Source organism: Engystomops pustulosus, chromosome 5 (genome assembly GCF_040894005.1).
Source record: "Engystomops pustulosus chromosome 5, aEngPut4.maternal, whole genome shotgun sequence".
NCBI lineage: Eukaryota > Metazoa > Chordata > Amphibia > Anura > Leptodactylidae > Engystomops > Engystomops pustulosus.
In genome coordinates this window covers 158440360-158458386 of record NC_092415.1, presented here as the reverse complement: position 1 = coordinate 158458386, position 18027 = coordinate 158440360, and the positions used below count along the sequence as shown (strand labels likewise).

The following is an 18027-nucleotide window of genomic DNA, read 5'->3' as shown; positions in this document are numbered from 1 at the left end:
AGGTGAGAGATCCCACTTCAGAAATGATTTAGTATTTCAGTCTTGATTCTGTGATACATATATAAATAGATATTTACTTATTACTGGATTTAATCTATATTAAAGCAATGGATGTCACTATATTATCAAAGGGAAAATCCGTTTTTCACATGTCTCCACTAGAGATGAGCGAACATGCTCGTCCGAGCTTGATGCTCGGTCGAGCATTAGGGTACTCGAAACTGCTCGTTACTCGGACGAATACTTCGCCCGCTCGAGAAAATGGCAGCTCCCGCCGTTTTGCTTTTTGGCGGCCAGAAACAGAGCCAATCACAAGCCAGGAGACTCTGCACTCCACCCAGCATGACGTGGTACCCTTACACGTCGATAGCAGTGGTTGGCTGGCCAGATCAGGTGACCCTGGGATAGACTAGCCGCTGGCCGCGCTGCTCGGATCATTCTGTCTCTGGATGCCGCTAGGGAGAGAGCTGCTGCTGCTCAGGGAAAGCGTTAGGGTGTTCTATTAGCTTACTGTTAGGCAGGAGTGATTCTCAAAGAACCCAACAGCCCTTCTTAGGGCTACAATAACGTTCTACTTTTTTTATTTTAATTTGCATCTTTTACCATTTTGTGAGGAATTAGCAGGGGGACTTGCTACCGTTGTGTTTAGCTCTTAGTGGCACACATATCCATAGCAAAGACCGAAGTGGGAAAATTCAGTAGGGGTTGGATTTCTATTAGGCAATAACTCAGTGTCATCTCATCTGGCATAGTACTGTGCTTCCTTTGATACTTGGCTAGAAAATAGCCATAGGAGAATAGTTACAAACAGCTTCTTGAAGCCTACAGTAGCGTTCTATATATTTGATTTCTGGTTGATCTGCTGGTGACTGTAGTTTCTGCAGTGCATGTACTTGCCAATTCTGAGCAATTTGTAGTGGGACTTGCGACCGCTGTGTTCTGCGCTTAGTGGCGCACATATCCATAGCAAAGGCTGAAGTGGCAAAATTCAGTAGGGGTTGGATTTCTATTAGGCAATAACTCAGTGTCATCTCATCTGGCATAGTACTGTGCTTCCTTTGATACTTGGCTAGAAAATAGCCATAGGAGAATACAAACAGCTTCTTGAAGCCTACAGTAGCGTTCTATATATTTGATTTCTGGTTGATCTGCTGGTGACTGTAGTTTCTGCAGTGCATGTACTTGCCAATTCTGAGCAATTTGTAGTGAGACTTGCGACCGCTGTGTTCTGCGCTTAGTGGCGCACATATCCATAGCAAAGGCTGAAGTGGCAAAATTCAGTAGGGGTTGGATTTCTATTAGGCAATAACTCAGTGTCATCTCATCTGGCATAGTACTGTGCTTCCTTTGATACTTGGCTAGAAAATAGCCATAGGAGAATACAAACAGCTTCTTGAAGCCTACAGAAGCGTTCTATATATTTGATTTCTGGTTGATCTGCTGGTGACTGTAGTTTCTGCAGTGCATGTACTTGCCAATTCTGAGCAATTTGTAGTGGGACTTGCGACCGCTGTGTTCTGCGCTTAGTGGCGCACATATCCATAGCAAAGGCTGAAGTGGCAAAATTCAGTAGGGGTTGGATTTCTATTAGGCAATAACTCAGTGTCATCTCATCTGGCATAGTACTGTGCTTCCTTTGATACTTGGCTAGAAAATAGCCATAGGAGAATACAAACAGCTTCTTGAAGCCTACAGTAGCGTTCTATATATTTGATTTCTGGTTGATCTGCTGGTGACTGTAGTTTCTGCAGTGCATGTACTTGCCAATTCTGAGCAATTTGTAGTGGGACTTGCGACCGCTGTGTTCTGCGCTTAGTGGCGCACATATCCATAGCAAAGGCTGAAGTGGCAAAATTCAGTAGGGGTTGGATTTCTATTAGGCAATAACTCAGTGTCATCTCATCTGGCATAGTACTGTGCTTCCTTTGATACTTGGCTAGAAAATAGCCATAGGAGAATACAAACAGCTTCTTGAAGCCTACAGTAGCGTTCTATATATTTGATTTCTGGTTGATCTGCTGGTGACTGTAGTTTCTGCAGTGCATGTACTTGCCAATTCTGAGCAATTTGTAGTGGGACTTGCGACCGCTGTGTTCTGCGCTTAGTGGCGCACATATCCATAGCAAAGGCTGAAGGGGCAAAATTCAGTAGGGGTTGGATTTCTATTAGGCAATAACTCAGTGTCATCTCATCTGGCATAGTACTGTGCTTCCTTTGATACTTGGCTAGAAAATAGCCATAGGAGAATACAAACAGCTTCTTGAAGCCTACAGTAGCGTTCTATATATTTGATTTCTGGTTGATCTGCTGGTGACTGTAGTTTCTGCAGTGCATGTACTTGCCAATTCTGAGCAATTTGTAGTGAGACTTGCGACCGCTGTGTTCTGCGCTTAGTGGCGCACATATCCATAGCAAAGGCTGAAGTGGCAAAATTCAGTAGGGGTTGGATTTCTATTAGGCAATAACTCAGTGTCATCTCATCTGGCATAGTACTGTGCTTCCTTTGATACTTGGCTAGAAAATAGCCATAGGAGAATACAAACAGCTTCTTGAAGCCTACAGTAGCGTTCTATATATTTGATTTCTGGTTGATCTGCTGGTGACTGTAGTTTCTGCAGTGCATGTACTTGCCAATTCTGAGCAATTTGTAGTGGGACTTGCGACCGCTGTGTTCTGCGCTTAGTGGCGCACATATCCATAGCAAAGGCTGAAGTGGCAAAATTCAGTAGGGGTTGGATTTCTATTAGGCAATAACTCAGTGTCATCTCATCTGGCATAGTACTGTGCTTCCTTTGATACTTGGCTAGAAAATAGCCATAGGAGAATACAAACAGCTTCTTGAAGCCTACAGTAGCGTTCTATATATTTGATTTCTGGTTGATCTGCTGGTGACTGTAGTTTCTGCAGTGCATGTACTTGCCAATTCTGAGCAATTTGTAGTGGGACTTGCGACCGCTGTGTTCTGCGCTTAGTGGCGCACATATCCATAGCAAAGGCTGAAGTGGCAAAATTCAGTAGGGGTTGGATTTCTATTAGGCAATAACTCAGTGTCATCTCATCTGGCATAGTACTGTGCTTCCTTTGATACTTGGCTAGAAAATAGCCATAGGAGAATACAAACAGCTTCTTGAAGCCTACAGTAGCGTTCTATATATTTGATTTCTGGTTGATCTGCTGGTGACTGTAGTTTCTGCAGTGCATGTACTTGCCAATTCTGAGCAATTTGTAGTGGGACTTGCGACCGCTGTGTTCTGCGCTTAGTGGCGCACATATCCATAGCAAAGGCCGAAGTGGCAAAATTCAGTAGGGGTTGGATTTCTATTAGGCAATAACTCAGTGTCATCTCATCTGGCATAGTACTGTGCTTCCTTTGATACTTGGCTAGAAAATAGCCATAGCAATAGGATAGCATTGTTTGGTTTTAAAAACTCAAAAAAAAACAAAAAACACAAAAAAAAAAAAAAAAACACAAAAAAAAACAAAAAAAAGTAAAAAAAAAAATAAAGTTATAACTCTCATTTTAAAAATGTTTAACCCGAGGGCTAGGGGTAGAGGACGAGGGCGGGGACGTGGGCGTCCAACTACTGCAGGGGTCAGAGGCCGTGGTCCTGGGCGGGGTGAGACACCACCTGCTGATGAGGGAGCAGGGGAACGCCGCAGAGCTACACTCCCTAGGTTCATGTCTGAAGTTACTGGGACTCGTGGTAGAGCACTGTTGAGGCCAGAACAGTGCGAACAGGTGATGTCGTGGATTGCTGACAATGCTTCGAGCAATTTGTCCACCACCAGTCAGTCTTCCACGCAGTCCACCCATGTCACCGAAATCGCCACTCCTCCAGCTCCTGCACCTCAGCCTCCTCCCCCCCAGTCTGCCCCCTCCCAGGAAAATTTGGCATTTGAACCGGCATACTCTGAGGAACTGTTTTCTGGACCCTTCCCACAGTCACAAACCACTTGTCCGGTTGCTGCTGAGCAATTTTCCGATGCCCAGGTTTTCCACCAGTCACAGTCTGTGGGTGATGATGACCTTCTTGACGTAGTGGAAGTGTGTAAAGAGGTGTCCGACGATGAGGAGACACGGTTGTCAGACAGTGGGGAAGTTGTTGTCAGGGCAGGAAGTCCGAGGGGGGAGCAGACTGAGGGATCGGAGGATGATGAGGTGACAGACCCAAGCTGGGTTGAGAGGCCGGGTGAACACAGTGCTTCTGAGACGGAGGAGAGTCCTCGACCTGAACAGGTTGGAAGAGGCAGTGGTGGGGCCAGACGGAGAGGCAGGGCCAGAGCTGGTGCATCAGCGCCACTGTCAACTAGTGAAGCTCCCGTGGTGAGGGCTCTTGCGGCGAGGGCTAGATCTTCAGAAGTGTGGAGGTTCTTTAAGGAAACACCGGATGACCGACGGACTGTGGTGTGCAACATTTGCCAAACCAGGCTCAGCAGGGGTTCCACCACTACTAGCTTAACTACCACCAGTATGCGCAGGCATATGAATGCTAAGCACACCACTCAGTGGCAACAAGCCCGTTCACCTCCGGCCGTGCACACCACTGCTCCTTCCCCTGTGTCAGCTGCTAGTCAGCCCCCTGCCCAGGACCCTGCCACAAAAACCCCATCGTCGCCTCCACGATCCTCCACAGCATCCACCAGCGTTCAGCTCTCCATACCCCAGACGCTGGAGCGGAAACGCAAATATAGTGCAACCCACCCGCACGCCCAAGCCCTTAATGTGCACATCTCCAGATTGCTTAGCCTGGAGATGCTGCCCTATAGGCTAGTAGAGACCGAGGCCTTTCGCAACCTCATGGCGGCGGCCGCCCCTCGGTATTCGGTCCCCAGCCGCCACTACTTTTCCCGATGTGCCGTCCCAGCCCTGCACCAGCACGTGTCAGACAACATCATCCGTGCCCTGACCAACGCCGTTTCTGACAAGGTCCACCTGACCACGGACACGTGGACGAGTGCTGCCGGGCAGGGCCACTATATATCGCTGACGGCACATTGGGTTAACTTGGTGGAGGCTGGGACCGAGTCTGACCCTGGGGCTGCTCATATACTGCCGACGCCGAGGATTGCGGGGCCTACCTCGGTCCAGGTGTTTCAGGCCTACTATGCCTCCTCCTCCTCCCACCCCTCCTCCACCTCCTCCTCCGAACTACCATCCGTGGGCACGGCGCCATCAGTCGGTAGCTCTAGGCACAGCAGCAGTGCCGTCGCTAAGCGACAGCAGGCGGTGCTCAAACTGCTGAGCCTAGGCGACAAAAGGCACACCGCCCAAGAGCTATTACAGGGCATTCCACATCAAAGTTGTTAACTTTGTCGCCACCCTGCTGTGTAATCCCCAAAATATACTTGCAAACTTTTACCATTTAGGGATATTATTTCAGCGCTTCTTGCGCATCTGTTTACATTCCCCTCACCCGGCATATCCTAAACTTATAAGAACGCTACTACACTTGATCTTATACAAAAGGTTCTTAGAAGTGCTGTTTGGGGAGTAGCCTAGAGACAGGGGCTTGGATTGGCGAAAGCTCGCCTGGCAGCGGAGCGCCAGCTCCATGCCAAGATCCAACTAACATAGTTTTAACTGCAGCACCTTTAATCTACTACTAGTTCACTGCCTCCATACATGGTCCCCTTATCAAACGAGCTGTGTCAGGCAGAATTTTGGGTTGTTTTCATGGCTTCCATGTTAACTTTGTCGCCACCCTGCTGTGTAATCCACAAAATATACTGGCAAACTTTTATCATGTACCGATATTATTTGAGCGCTTCTTGCTCACCTCCTTTGGTTCCTCTCTGCTACCCATTGGTTTGAAGCCTGAGTCCATTTAGGGTATGTTGCCATGCCTGCCGCTGCTGCCGCTGCCTCTGCATGCCGTCCCCTATAGTGTCAGGGTCAATTATTGGATGTTTTAGATGCTATCTAGCTTCATTCTGTCACTCTGTCATGGCCATGCTGTTGCCCATAATTTTGGCATAATGGTGCGATTATGCAGCCTCAGAGGCATCCATGCATGCTGCCCCTGCTGTTTCCTGTCCATTTCCGTGGTGTTTCCATCCTTTTCTGAGGTTCCCAGGTGTTTGGCCAAGCTTCCCTGTGCAGAGCCTTGGTCCCCTTGAAAAATGCTCGAGTCTCCCATTGACTTCAATGGGGTTCGTTATTCGAGACGAGCACTCGAGCATCGGGAAAAGTTCGTCTCGAATAACGAGTACCCGAGCATTTCAGTGTTCGCTCATCTCTAGTCTCCACTAATATTGAATATTACTTCAGATTTTCCAGATTGATAAGGCTTTGCCTCACATAATCCAATCTTCTTCTTAGATTTCTGCCCTTCTGCCATCCTCATTTTTGATGAGGAGGAAAAATACAAAGTTTAATTTTACTTGGGGTTAGTGTGTTACCAGTCCAGATGGTTCTTTAGGAAACTTATCTTTGATGAAACTACACATGTAATATAAATATATTATTAGAAATATTTACTTTTAGGAGTCCAGCAATACAGTAGCCACATGGAAAATAAAAAGCCCCAAGCTTCCCTTTTCTCTAAGAAAGATTTGGACACCAACAAAGGGTAACTTCCATGCCCGTGCCTTATCATATTTGGGCTTATTTACTAAGGGTCGCGCTGCTCACTTTTGTCAAACTTTGAACCTTTTTCGGGGATTGCATAGCTTGTACAGGTATTTAACAGGTGTCTAGGCTGGGATCCAAGAACTGTTTTTGGCACAGCTGCACTGGCTTCCATGCAACACAAACTGGGGAGCGTGCCATCGGACGATCCAACTGATTCGGTCTGAGTGCGGGATTTAAGCCCTAGCCTTTAGATGCACCACTGAAAAGATGATGAACTATGCCGGGCTTTAGAAGGGAAGCAACACATTCAGGAAACGATCTTAGTGAATTACGGTGAGTGCACTTTCGGTGAACTCCAGGGGATGGAGTAAGTAAATGTGCCCCACCATGCCATTCACCTACAACTTGTATAATTCAGTAAGTAGGGCATATTTCTAATATTGCATAAGACTCAAAGATATCTATGTGTTATTTGAAAGACCTCTAAATGTAAAGAGATTTTTGAAAAACATAAAAAAATCCTATGTCATTGGTGCAAAACTCTTGAGTGAACCTAATTCAGCCTGTGTATAATCTTGTCCAACAGTTGACCCACCAATGGTGCCAAGATCATGCCTCTCAGCTCCTGCAAACATGCCACAGCCATGGGTGACGGATGAGTGTTGCTTGTATGCCTCGACCGCATGGATGAGGGACACTGACCATGGCTAAGGGGTTGAAAACAGATCAGGTAGCTGTAGAGGTAAGTGGAGAGAACTTTTCTAAAGGAAAATTGAGGGAGCATGTGTATATGAGAATGGAGGGAGCAGCTGTAGAGAAAAACGAAGGGTGGAGCTGTAGAAGAAAACGGAGTGGGGCACCTACAGAGGAGAGCCGGGGGAGCAATTGTGGAGGAAAACAGGTAGAACATCCGTAGAGGAGAACAAAGGAAGCAGTTGAAGAGGAGGACAGAGTGGCACAAGACGTGGATAAAGTTGTGGTTCAAGAGTATGATGGGGAGATATAGAGAAAGGGGGAAAGGTAATTAGTTAAAGGGGTTCAGATGGTCTCAGGAGATATTGAGAAAATGAAAATGTTCTGAGGGATATTGGTGACAAAAAACAAGTAAAATGGTGGAATAATAAAAATCTTTTGTGTCTAAGGTTATTTCAGAATGTTCAGCTAGAGAGTGTATTATAATTGCATTGGTGTATATACATGAACTCGCCTTAACAGGTCCCTTAACTGTAAAGGAGTAGTTACATTTCTAGAGTCCTACAATGGCATCAGACCCATGAAGACAACTGTATGACTGACCTGGGCTATGTCATTACCTATATAGAGTAATGGAAGGGATTTTATTCCACAAACATTACTTATTGTTTACTAACATAGGTAGACAATACAATTTTGTTTAGTAATGTTATAATAAGAGAAGAAGTATTGTGAATGTTTTCTTTAGTTTTTAAATAATTTCCTACCTCCCAGAGAAGTTCAAATCCATCTCTCTTCTTAATTTCAGTAGCCAGATACCTGTAAAAGTTAGATAAGGTTGAGGCTTATTATTACAGACAGTAAAGAAATATTTTGTCCATGTGATCATTGGATTTTTTAAATTTTGTGCTGTCATGGGAACAAGGAGTATCAATAAAACATCATTACAGACACCTTACAGCAGATCATTGCAGCCTGGGACTAAAGTAAAGCATCCAGAGAGCTTCACCAGAGGTCACATTGGCCAGAGAGGTCCGTCTGTAACTAGGGGTCGTCCTTCAGTCGGGGACTGCCTGTACTTTCTTTTTCTCATGATGGTACAGGGATCTCCTCAGATCTATGAACTGTAACCTGTTGCCTGTGGAAAGGACTGAAATGTCTATGTGACAGGTCCCTTTAATTGTGAATTATATCCGTATTGATATTTTCACTAAAACCCCAAGCTTCATTGTAATACAGTGATAAGCTGCCAACTTGTCTCGTATTGTAGAAGTAAATCTCATTTATTAACATCTTTCTATTTATTCCATCAGGTACAGATAAAAATAGTTTTACTGAGAAGGTAAAACATTGTGCTAATGAAATGACATTTGAAACAGATGCATGAAGGAGAAGAAAACAATAATGCCAAGAAAATGTGATGTATTGACAGATATACAGATTCTCTTGTCAGATTGAATGGAGAATGTGTTTTTATCATGTGCTTATTTTCAGCCATTATATTATCTTCTTATAAATAACCACATTTTAAACAAAAGGGCCATTGAGCTAATAGGATATGGAGAAATAAGCTGAAACTATGATCCTCAAGAATATATTACCCATTAATATTAAACCTTGAGAGCAAATGTTCAGCATAGATACAACTCTCAGATGGTCTACATTCAGATATTCTGTTCTCCGTCATGTTACACAGTAGAGAACAATATGTATGCTATTAAAGAAAAAGCTGTCAACACCAAGGTCACAAATATGTTCAACATAGGGCTCTGCAGATAATGGGGCACATTTACTTACCTTGTCCCTCTGAGTTCCCGAAAGTACGGAATGCACTGTGTCGCAATTCACTTAGATGGTGCACCCGATTTCCTGCATCTGTCGCTTCCCCACTCAGGTCCCCCGGAGTTCACCTTCTCCTTCCCGGTGCATATAAGTGCTTGGCTTGCGACACAATTTTGAAGTTAAATCCCGCGTTTTGTCCGAATCCATCGGATCGTCTGAAGACCCGCCCCACCCACATTTGTGTTGCTTGAAAGCCGGCGCAATTGCGCCAAAATACAGTCGCGTGCGCCAAAGACCCCTTTTAAATCCCTGTCCCAGCAACACAAAATGGAAATTGTTGGGATGTCCGACGAAAGTGCCGCTCCCGGGGCCCTTAGTAAATGAGCCCCAATGTACCCAACACGAAAACCATTTAGAGAATACAAATATTCTTAAGGGTGGACACAACATTTAGTGCAATTTCTTTTGCACAGTTTTAGCTATTCTTTTGAAAATCCTAGACTTCTCATGCTGACCTACCAAGACTTATCAGTCTTATCCACCGGTCAGCTCCTGAGCTAGGTGAGGACAATCACTGTACTTTATTTAAATTTATAAAAAATATAATATAAGAATGTATGCATTCATATAATATGGGTAAATTGTGCAAAAACACCCCAGTTCATTTTTTACACTGTAGATACTTGGGAAGATTTATGAAAAGTGTTATAAGGTAAGACAGTACAGAGTTAGACTAGACAGTGTTATGCTGCACATGATTCATATATGAGTCTGATTCTGGATGATAAATCTGGTGTAGTATAAGACTCTCTAGTCGTAATTTGCACCTCCTACTAGTTGGCTTATTTTATGCCAGGAAACGGGGACATAAGATTTTGTGCTGTAAAGCCATGCCCCCTTTTTATAGATCAAGGCATTCAATATTTTTTGGCACAATTTATGACAGAAATCAGTCAGAAACAAATTGATAAATCTATGTAGAGCTGTTGATGGCAGATTATCTGTAAAAACCATTAATGTGGAAACTAATAGAACAATATAAAACTATTATAAAAAAAAACAAATTGCTTTAACAAACATATATGTGATATTCACTGGACTTAGAAGAAAGAAGATAAAAAATCTGCTGATTCGCCAGTACTAACTTTTATCTCTGGCACAGTATCCACATTGGGTAATCAAAATGCTTCTGTTCATCTACTCACAGTACACTTTTACAGTTTCTGCCATTTATGCCAAAAGTCTGATGTTTAAGTTTTAGACACACATCTATACAAAGTTGAGTGAGTAAAATAGATCTGACTTAAAGTGACTTAGAAAGTACTATATTGTGCTAAATTATGCCGTATTTGCGTTCTAAAACATTCAAAAAATTCAGGTTGGCTATGGAAAAAAACTGTGTAACATGTTGGGGAAATGGGACCCTTCAGACAGACTTGTTGTCTGGCACAAATTCACATCCAGGCAGTTTTGTCCAAATAAAAGTCCAAAGATTTATTTAACACAGTCCAACAGGAACTTAACAAGCTTTTTTATCATAAAACAAAAAGATAATGTCCTTAGTTACAGGGTAGCAGTACAGGTTCTGGTATATAACACAGGTCATGGAGTATGGACAGGAACCCTGCAACATCTAAACCCTGGATCTAAAGTCCAGTTAAAATATCATGGCCCCTAAAACATTGAGACCAGGAACCTTAAAGGGGCATACTGGCCATCAATCACTCTACCAAGTGAAGGTTTACATGATATAGTTGTACTGGTTTCCTTTTTCCCGGCTGATACACCTTATAAGAGACATTCAAAACTTTTTCAAGAATCTCAAAAGGTCCCTGCCACCAAGCCAAAAACTTGCTCTCAACAGTGGGTACCAGTATTAGGACACGGTCACCTGGGACAAATTCTCGCGGACCGATTGTATATCCTGCATTGTGCTTCTTGGGCCCTCTGTATATGCTCTCTCACTATTGGCATCACCTTGGAAATCCTTTCCTGCATTTGTGCCACATGATCAATAATGCTCATATAAGGGGTGTTTTCAGATTCCCACGTCTCCTTAGCTATGTTAACCCCTTCACGCTCTGTGATGGATATATCCACCACAGAGCTATGAAAGGTGTATGAAGAGGGCTCACTGGCTGAGCCCTCTTCATACAGAGATGGGCTTTGCTGCATATTGCAGCAAAGACCCATTGCTATCACCCGCGGTCAGTGCTTGCACGCCGGCAAAGTCCCCGTGAAATAATAAATAACATCACAGGAAAGTAAAATTTGTTACGCACAAAATAAGCCCTCACAGAGGTCTGTTTATAGAAAAATGAAAAAGTTATAGATTTTTGAAGGTGGAGAGCGAGAAATGAGCAAAAAAAACCTGCGTCGTTAAGGGGTGAAGCAGACCTCGGGGGTGCCTACCATACAGCAATTCAAGCGGGGAGAATCCTGTAGAAGCTTGAGGGACCTCCCTAATGGAGAACAACAAATAGTGTAACAAATAGTCCCAATCATTACTATGTTTCTCCACTGTTTTTTTTTTAAATTAACTTTAAGGTTTTATTAAAATGTTCTACCAGTCCCTCAGTCTGGGGATGGTATATGGAAGTTCTTAGCTGTTTAATCTTTAGTATCTTACATAATTTTTTCATCACCCTTGACATGAATGGTGTACCCTGGTCAGTCAGGATTTCTTGTGGAAGACCCTCTCTGGTACATATATGGAATAGCTCATGTTCAATACACTTAGGCCCCTTCCACACTTGCATTGCAGATCACTTCAGAGTTTGATCAGGGTGCAATCAGGGTTTGGGCGATCACAACCTTTTCCACCATCTGCTCTTGTGTAGAGGTTGTAGCCACTTCCACACCAGGTGGAATAGGCAAAACATTTGGGACCTTGGTGGTTTCTCTTTGCTGAAAGTCCATTGCTGTACTCGTTGGGCCTGGACTCCCATACTGACCCCCAATCGTGCAAGTATTTCAGCCTTTAATCTGCTTTAGTCCTTTGAATTCTGAAAGGTGAGGTCATAATAAGCTTTTTGTGTCTCAACTGTCAAGTATGGAGCTAGCACTTCAGCCCACTGGTCTACAGGCAAGTTTTCTCTGTCTGCAATCCATTCAAAAACAGTAAGATGAGCCTCCACATCATCCTCAGTGGTCATCTTCTGCAAGGAAGCTCGTGCTTTCTTTTTTATAATTACATCTGAGGCTTGACCAGCTATGGCAACAACTTGTGGTACAGTCACTGCTTCTCATAATGCAGCCATTTGCTCCATAAGAAGGCCGTTAGTCTCCTGCTGCTGAGCATAAGCCTGCTGCTGGGCTTGTAAGGCCTCTGCATGAACCTTCTCCAAATGTTCCAGAGCTTGCTGCTGTTGGAGATTGGCTTGCATCATCTGTTTGATAAGTTCCTCCATTGCAATGCCTTTTTGCAGTCCTACAGCCACTTTCAACCAGGACTACAGATTACAGCTTCTAAAACTGCAATTCTGCCTGCCGTTGCCCCTAGCAATGGCTGCTCGCATCGAAAACACCATATGTGGGAAATGGGACCCTGCAGATAGACTTGTTGTCTGGCACAAATTCACATCCAGACAGGTTTGTCCACATAACAGTCCAAAGATTTATTTAACACAGTCCAACATGAATTTAACAAGCTTTCTTCAGCATTGAACAAAAATATAATGTCCTTAGATCCAGCAATGGATCTCACCCAGCTTTTCTGGCTTTTGCTCTAACTGTGTTGCTCAGGAACTGCAGTTGGTCTTTTCTTTAGAACAACAGTACCCAGCAACTCTTGCCTCTGTCCATTTTCTTCTTAACAATCTGAATACACACACCTGCAGCAAAAGGTTCAGGTATATTACACAGGTCATGGAGTATGGAGAGGAGCCATCAAGGCAGGATCCCTGCAACATCTAAACCCTGGATCTAAAGTCCAGTTAAACTATCATGGCCCCTAAAACATTGAGACCAGGAACCTCAAAGGGCCATCAATCACTCTACCAAGTAAAGGTTTACACATGTCTATAAAATATGCGCTGAATATATCACACCATGTTAGCCACGATTATAAAATTGACAACTGTGCTCTGTTTCTGGTCTGCCTTTAAGTCATCTCAATAGTCATCAGATAGTAATGATAACTCTTCCTGTGGTGCATTTCTAGGTAGATCTTCAAACCACTCTCAATTCCACAAATGTTAAGAAGTCTTCACAAGCATGACATGATTGTTGTTTTCCTGTCCTTGAAAAAAATTGTTTAGTAACCACTGATTACTAAGCCGTAGACAGGTTGCTGAAATCCAAGGATTTTTAAATAGAGAAAAATGAACTGATTCGTCTTAAGCGTGACAGACATGAGCTATAGCTCCCTGATGGATCTCAAAAATAAAGCTCAAACTAATAACACATAATTGATGTAACGGTACCTTCACTTGAATGAAAAAATGACATCTCTGACAACTTTAACACCTCAGAGTTGGCCTTGAGCAGTGGAAAAGAACTGTCCTCAAGATATAAGGTCAGAAGACTGGCTCAGAAAGCCAAATCTATTTTCAGACTCTGAGGCACATTAGTTCTGTATCCTTCAAGTAATCCCCAATGTAATATATCAGCAAGACATGAACAGTTCAGCAAGCCAAAATAGTTGAAATCTTCGATAAAAGAAATCGAAAAAATAAAACAGACAGTTGACAGATACACAAAAACTGTATCAAATCCCTTCATGGAAATTGCCTTCCAAAGCAAATCAGAGCATTTTGTGTAACTGCATCAGATAAGAAAAGCCTAAAGTGCTACAATAATCTCATTAAAGTTACAACATGCTCCAGAAACGCGCTGAAGTAATGACGGCAATATGTTCAAAGGTAAGAGCCAGAAGACAACTGGACAAGACGTAGTACTGCAAAGTGTTCTCTAAAAGCCTTATCATGGGATCTTGTTTTCAATTAGTGAATAAAGGCACACCGCTAGGGTGACTTTATTTATTACCCTTTACTAATAAGGTAATGGATTGATGCAAAACTCAGCGCTAGATAAATGAGTGCAGTGGCAAGAACACTTAGCAATTGGAAAGCAGGCCACAAAATACACAACAATAATACTTCACATATAGAAAAATGTATTGTGCTGTAAATAGATGTTACCGTACATTTCAGAAATTCAGCGACCTGTGCTCCTTGTTGACTGTAGTAGCTTATTTTCTTTTATGATTGATCACAATGCTTGCAGAATATATATTTTTTACAGTATTCATATTTTTTATATTAACTATATATATATTAAGCCAGGGAGGAAAGGGGCAAGTGACAGCCACTCTACATTGACCCAAGGTCACATACAGCAAAAGACGAGAATGTTGAAGGACTCCAACGATTTTGATTAAAAAAGAAGTCTCATTCATTCATTGAACAGGGGTGAAAACAGTGTATTATTTATTGAAATCCTTGGAGTGTGACAACATTCTTTTAGTCATCTTTTCCTTTTAGTTACCCTAGATCAAGGTCAAGTCTACTGGTGCTCCTTCTTTAAATGTTCTGCCCCCTTCTCTGGTTCTGTAGAAGGATCTCAAACTGCAATTACCAATGGTTTCAATAAGCAGACAAGTATTTAATTGGTAAAGAAAATTGAAAACATATATTATAAAAGTTAGCAAAAGTCCTTATTGACGCGTTTCGGGTATGACCCTTTCTCAAAGTGCAGGACTGTCTGTTTTTTCCGTTTTTTTTTCCCTTCACTTTATAAGTATTAAATTGGGTAATTGTAACTTAAAAACATATTTAACATAATTATAATAATACATACAAACTCTTTGCAGATATTGACCTGGATGGGACTTAAACCCAGGACCCCAGCGCTTCAAGGCTGTAGTGCTAACCAAACATAGTGTGTAGTGCCATCTCTGTGGAGTATGTAAATAAGTGGAATAGCAATTGAGCACAGATTCTGACCATGAGCAATTCATTGGTAAAGATCCTATATTGCTAAAGTACATTGTGTGATAGGTTTCTTTAGTATTAGTTCACAAAAGTGAAGACATGTTTTCTTGAATTGGGTAAAAGACTCTCACATTTTCAAAATAATATGGCAACATACTAGCAACCCCACGGAAAGGCCTCAGCCACAGCATATCCAAAAATTTAGGCCAATTAGTATGAAATGCACAGACATGTATGTATTCAATGGCTGTTGAATCTAATTCTGCAGGAATACTTAAAGGGAACCTGTCACCAGGAGACCCATTTTTAGCACTCCCCCAGTCCCCACAGAGCATAGTATATACACTGCCAAAGTGTTTTTGTATAAAAGATAGGTTTTACAGAAAAAAAAGATATGTTATATTGTACCTTTCATTAGCATCTGCTGTGTGACTAGGCAGTTGCCCACGGGGAGGGGCTGGAAAGGAGCAGTTCCCCCCACCCTTGGGAAACTGCTCCTTTCCAGCCACTCCCAGGGGACGAGTGCCTAGTCACACAGCAGATGCTAATGAAAGGTACAACATAACATATCTTTTTTTATACAAAAACACTTTGGCAGTGTATGTCCTATGCTCTGTGTGGACTGGGGGAGTGCTAAAAATGGGTCTCCTGGCGACAGGTTCCCTTTAAACAGTATAAATCAGTGTTAGTAAGATGTAAAGAAGTGAAGTAGCAAATGATGTCACTTTTTAAAAGAATCTGTAAGCAGGATATCTGCAGTTCCCATTAAAGACAACACAAACATTTAGTATTTGCTGCTTTTTGGTGGAAAAATCACATATACAAAAGTTACCAGGCTCTATTCATCTTAAATGGCCAAGTTTTGTGGGCATCTTAACCAGAATCCTGATTCATGGAGTCAACGTTAAAAGTCATCCCTCATGACTGGGGGTCCAGAAATGGAATAGAACTTGGTATCTTTTCTAAATGTGATTTCTCAAAAACAAAGCAGCAGATGCATGATAGGCAATTACTGCCCTATGGTTTTGGGACACAAAACCACCCACAGATATTTATTGCCTTGTTTTATCTTTATGCATTCAGTAAACAAAAATGACAACATAATATTCACCTCGTCCCTTGTTCCCTCTGCACCTGCGTGTTCCGTCAGGTGAATCCAGAGTATTACATCCCAGCTTCACTGTGCATGCGCCGGCCTACTGTCCAAGTTTCACTTCTCGTATCGTGAGAAGAGGCACTGGTGCAGGAGCGTCTTATTCCTATGTACCTCATTGGACTCACATCTAGGTGAGTATCAAGTTTTATTTTAATTTTTTTACATATAAAGACTTCAAAAAGGTCGATTTGGGACCCTAACTCACATGTCCATAAGGACCTGTAGATGGTTTAGGGCAGTGCCCTGGAAGAAGCTAAGCAGCGAAACCCTGGGTCGGGCGATGACCTGGCGTCCTCGTGGATTTGGAAAACTATTGGATTTTGGAACTGTCTACGCTATGTCTGCATCTTCTTTTATCTGTATAGCTGAGTATGCTACCAGGAGATTTTGAGCGGTTCCGTGTCTGTATGGTGCCTTTCAACAGTTCAAGTGATTTTATTGACGGATATACATGCAATACGAATCTGGAAGGAAATTGAGGGACTAGAACACTATATAGAGCTCCACACTACATAGTATTCTTCTACAGAGATCTTCGGATGTTTTTGGATCCATCCGTGACCGTTGGTTGAGCTCTTCCCATGGATAAGGTGCTGCATTTGTTTGAATTTTTATTTGGTTTAGGGCAGTGATGGCAAACCCTTTCGCAGCCGAGTGCCCAAACTGCAACCCCAAACTCCCCTTATTTATGGCGAGGTGCCAACCAAAAATTAAAGCAGTAACTTTTTACTCCCTGTTCTTCAACAACGTTCAATCATATTGGCCTCCTGAGGACAAGATGGAAAATTTGCATCGCTTTAGCTTCTTTCCAGTGTCCCTCTGTACACAGAATTGTGGGGCCAGCAGAAGGTCTTCCAAAGGTAATTCGGCCCTGTCTACACATTCCCCTCTTCCTACATACCCAAGTAGTGAAGTAAGTATCACTTAAATATATGACTGAAATCAGCATCTTTTGAGTGGCTTGGAACTGCAGGAAGATTCTTTGAGTCCTGCCTGGTGTGCTTGGGTGATGGCCTGGGTGCCCACAGAAAGGGCCACTAGGTTCGCCACCACTGGGTTAAGGTCTCCTTTAAGAATTTACTTTCCCTTTTAACATTATTTTGAAAAAGTTGAGAGAAGTTTTTAGCTACAGTAAGAGTTTCTTCATTCGAAATTACAAACTGGTTTTATGGTGCACAAGGGGCTCACATGAGGCGTTTTGGGGACATGAACTAATTGATTAGTTAGAAGCAAAGTACGTCTTATTCTCTTACTTGGATAATGCTAGAGTGCGGTTCACCCTCTCTTCAAGTCCTATGGTCCCTAAAGCTTTCCACATCATCCAGAATTTAAATGCATCTGCTCGTCTACTGCACTGTATAGACTTGTCCCCAGTGTCATATCGAACATCGTAGAATTTATCCTGCTGGAAGAGATATGAGGCTTCCGCTGAATGACATCTTTTAAGCAAGTCCTGGAAAAGATGATAAAAAAACTATGAAACAATACATCTAGGATTGCTCTGTTAATTTTATATAATCTGGATGTAATATAATAATAATAAGTTTGTGAATATTGTTAATCAGCCAAAATATATATTTTTTTACACACATTGGGGGACATGTCAAATTGTCTCATTTTTGCGACTTTTCACTTTTGCTCTCATTTTTCAATTACGCCTTGGTCTGCACCGTGTGCAGTGTCATTATGTATCTTTATTTTCCAGATATTCTGTGAAATTTTTCACTTATGTATCACTTTTTTTGGTTATTTTTGCTTATCATGGACCCTGTTTTGACATGTAAATTGGAATCATTTCACATGCTTTAAATGTTTAATATTTTTCATAGTAACCTATTTTTGAAAATTCATAAATTTTTGCATTTACATTTTTTTTTTTTGGTTACTTCTAA

General features: G+C 42.4%; 1 protein-coding gene across 3 annotated transcripts in view; it reads right to left on the bottom strand.

Annotated features, from left to right (window-relative positions):
• Positions 1–18027, bottom strand: part of GADL1 (glutamate decarboxylase like 1) — a 187157-nt gene that overhangs the window by 46353 nt on the left and 122777 nt on the right. For all 3 annotated transcript variants that reach the window (XM_072153577.1, XM_072153576.1, XM_072153578.1), the window contains 2 exons: positions 17389–17588; positions 8032–8083 (listed from right to left, as the gene is read on the bottom strand). In XM_072153577.1, the coding sequence (XP_072009678.1) occupies positions 8032–8083; positions 17389–17588 (252 nt within the window). The remainder of the gene's footprint in view (positions 1–8031; positions 8084–17388; positions 17589–18027) is intronic.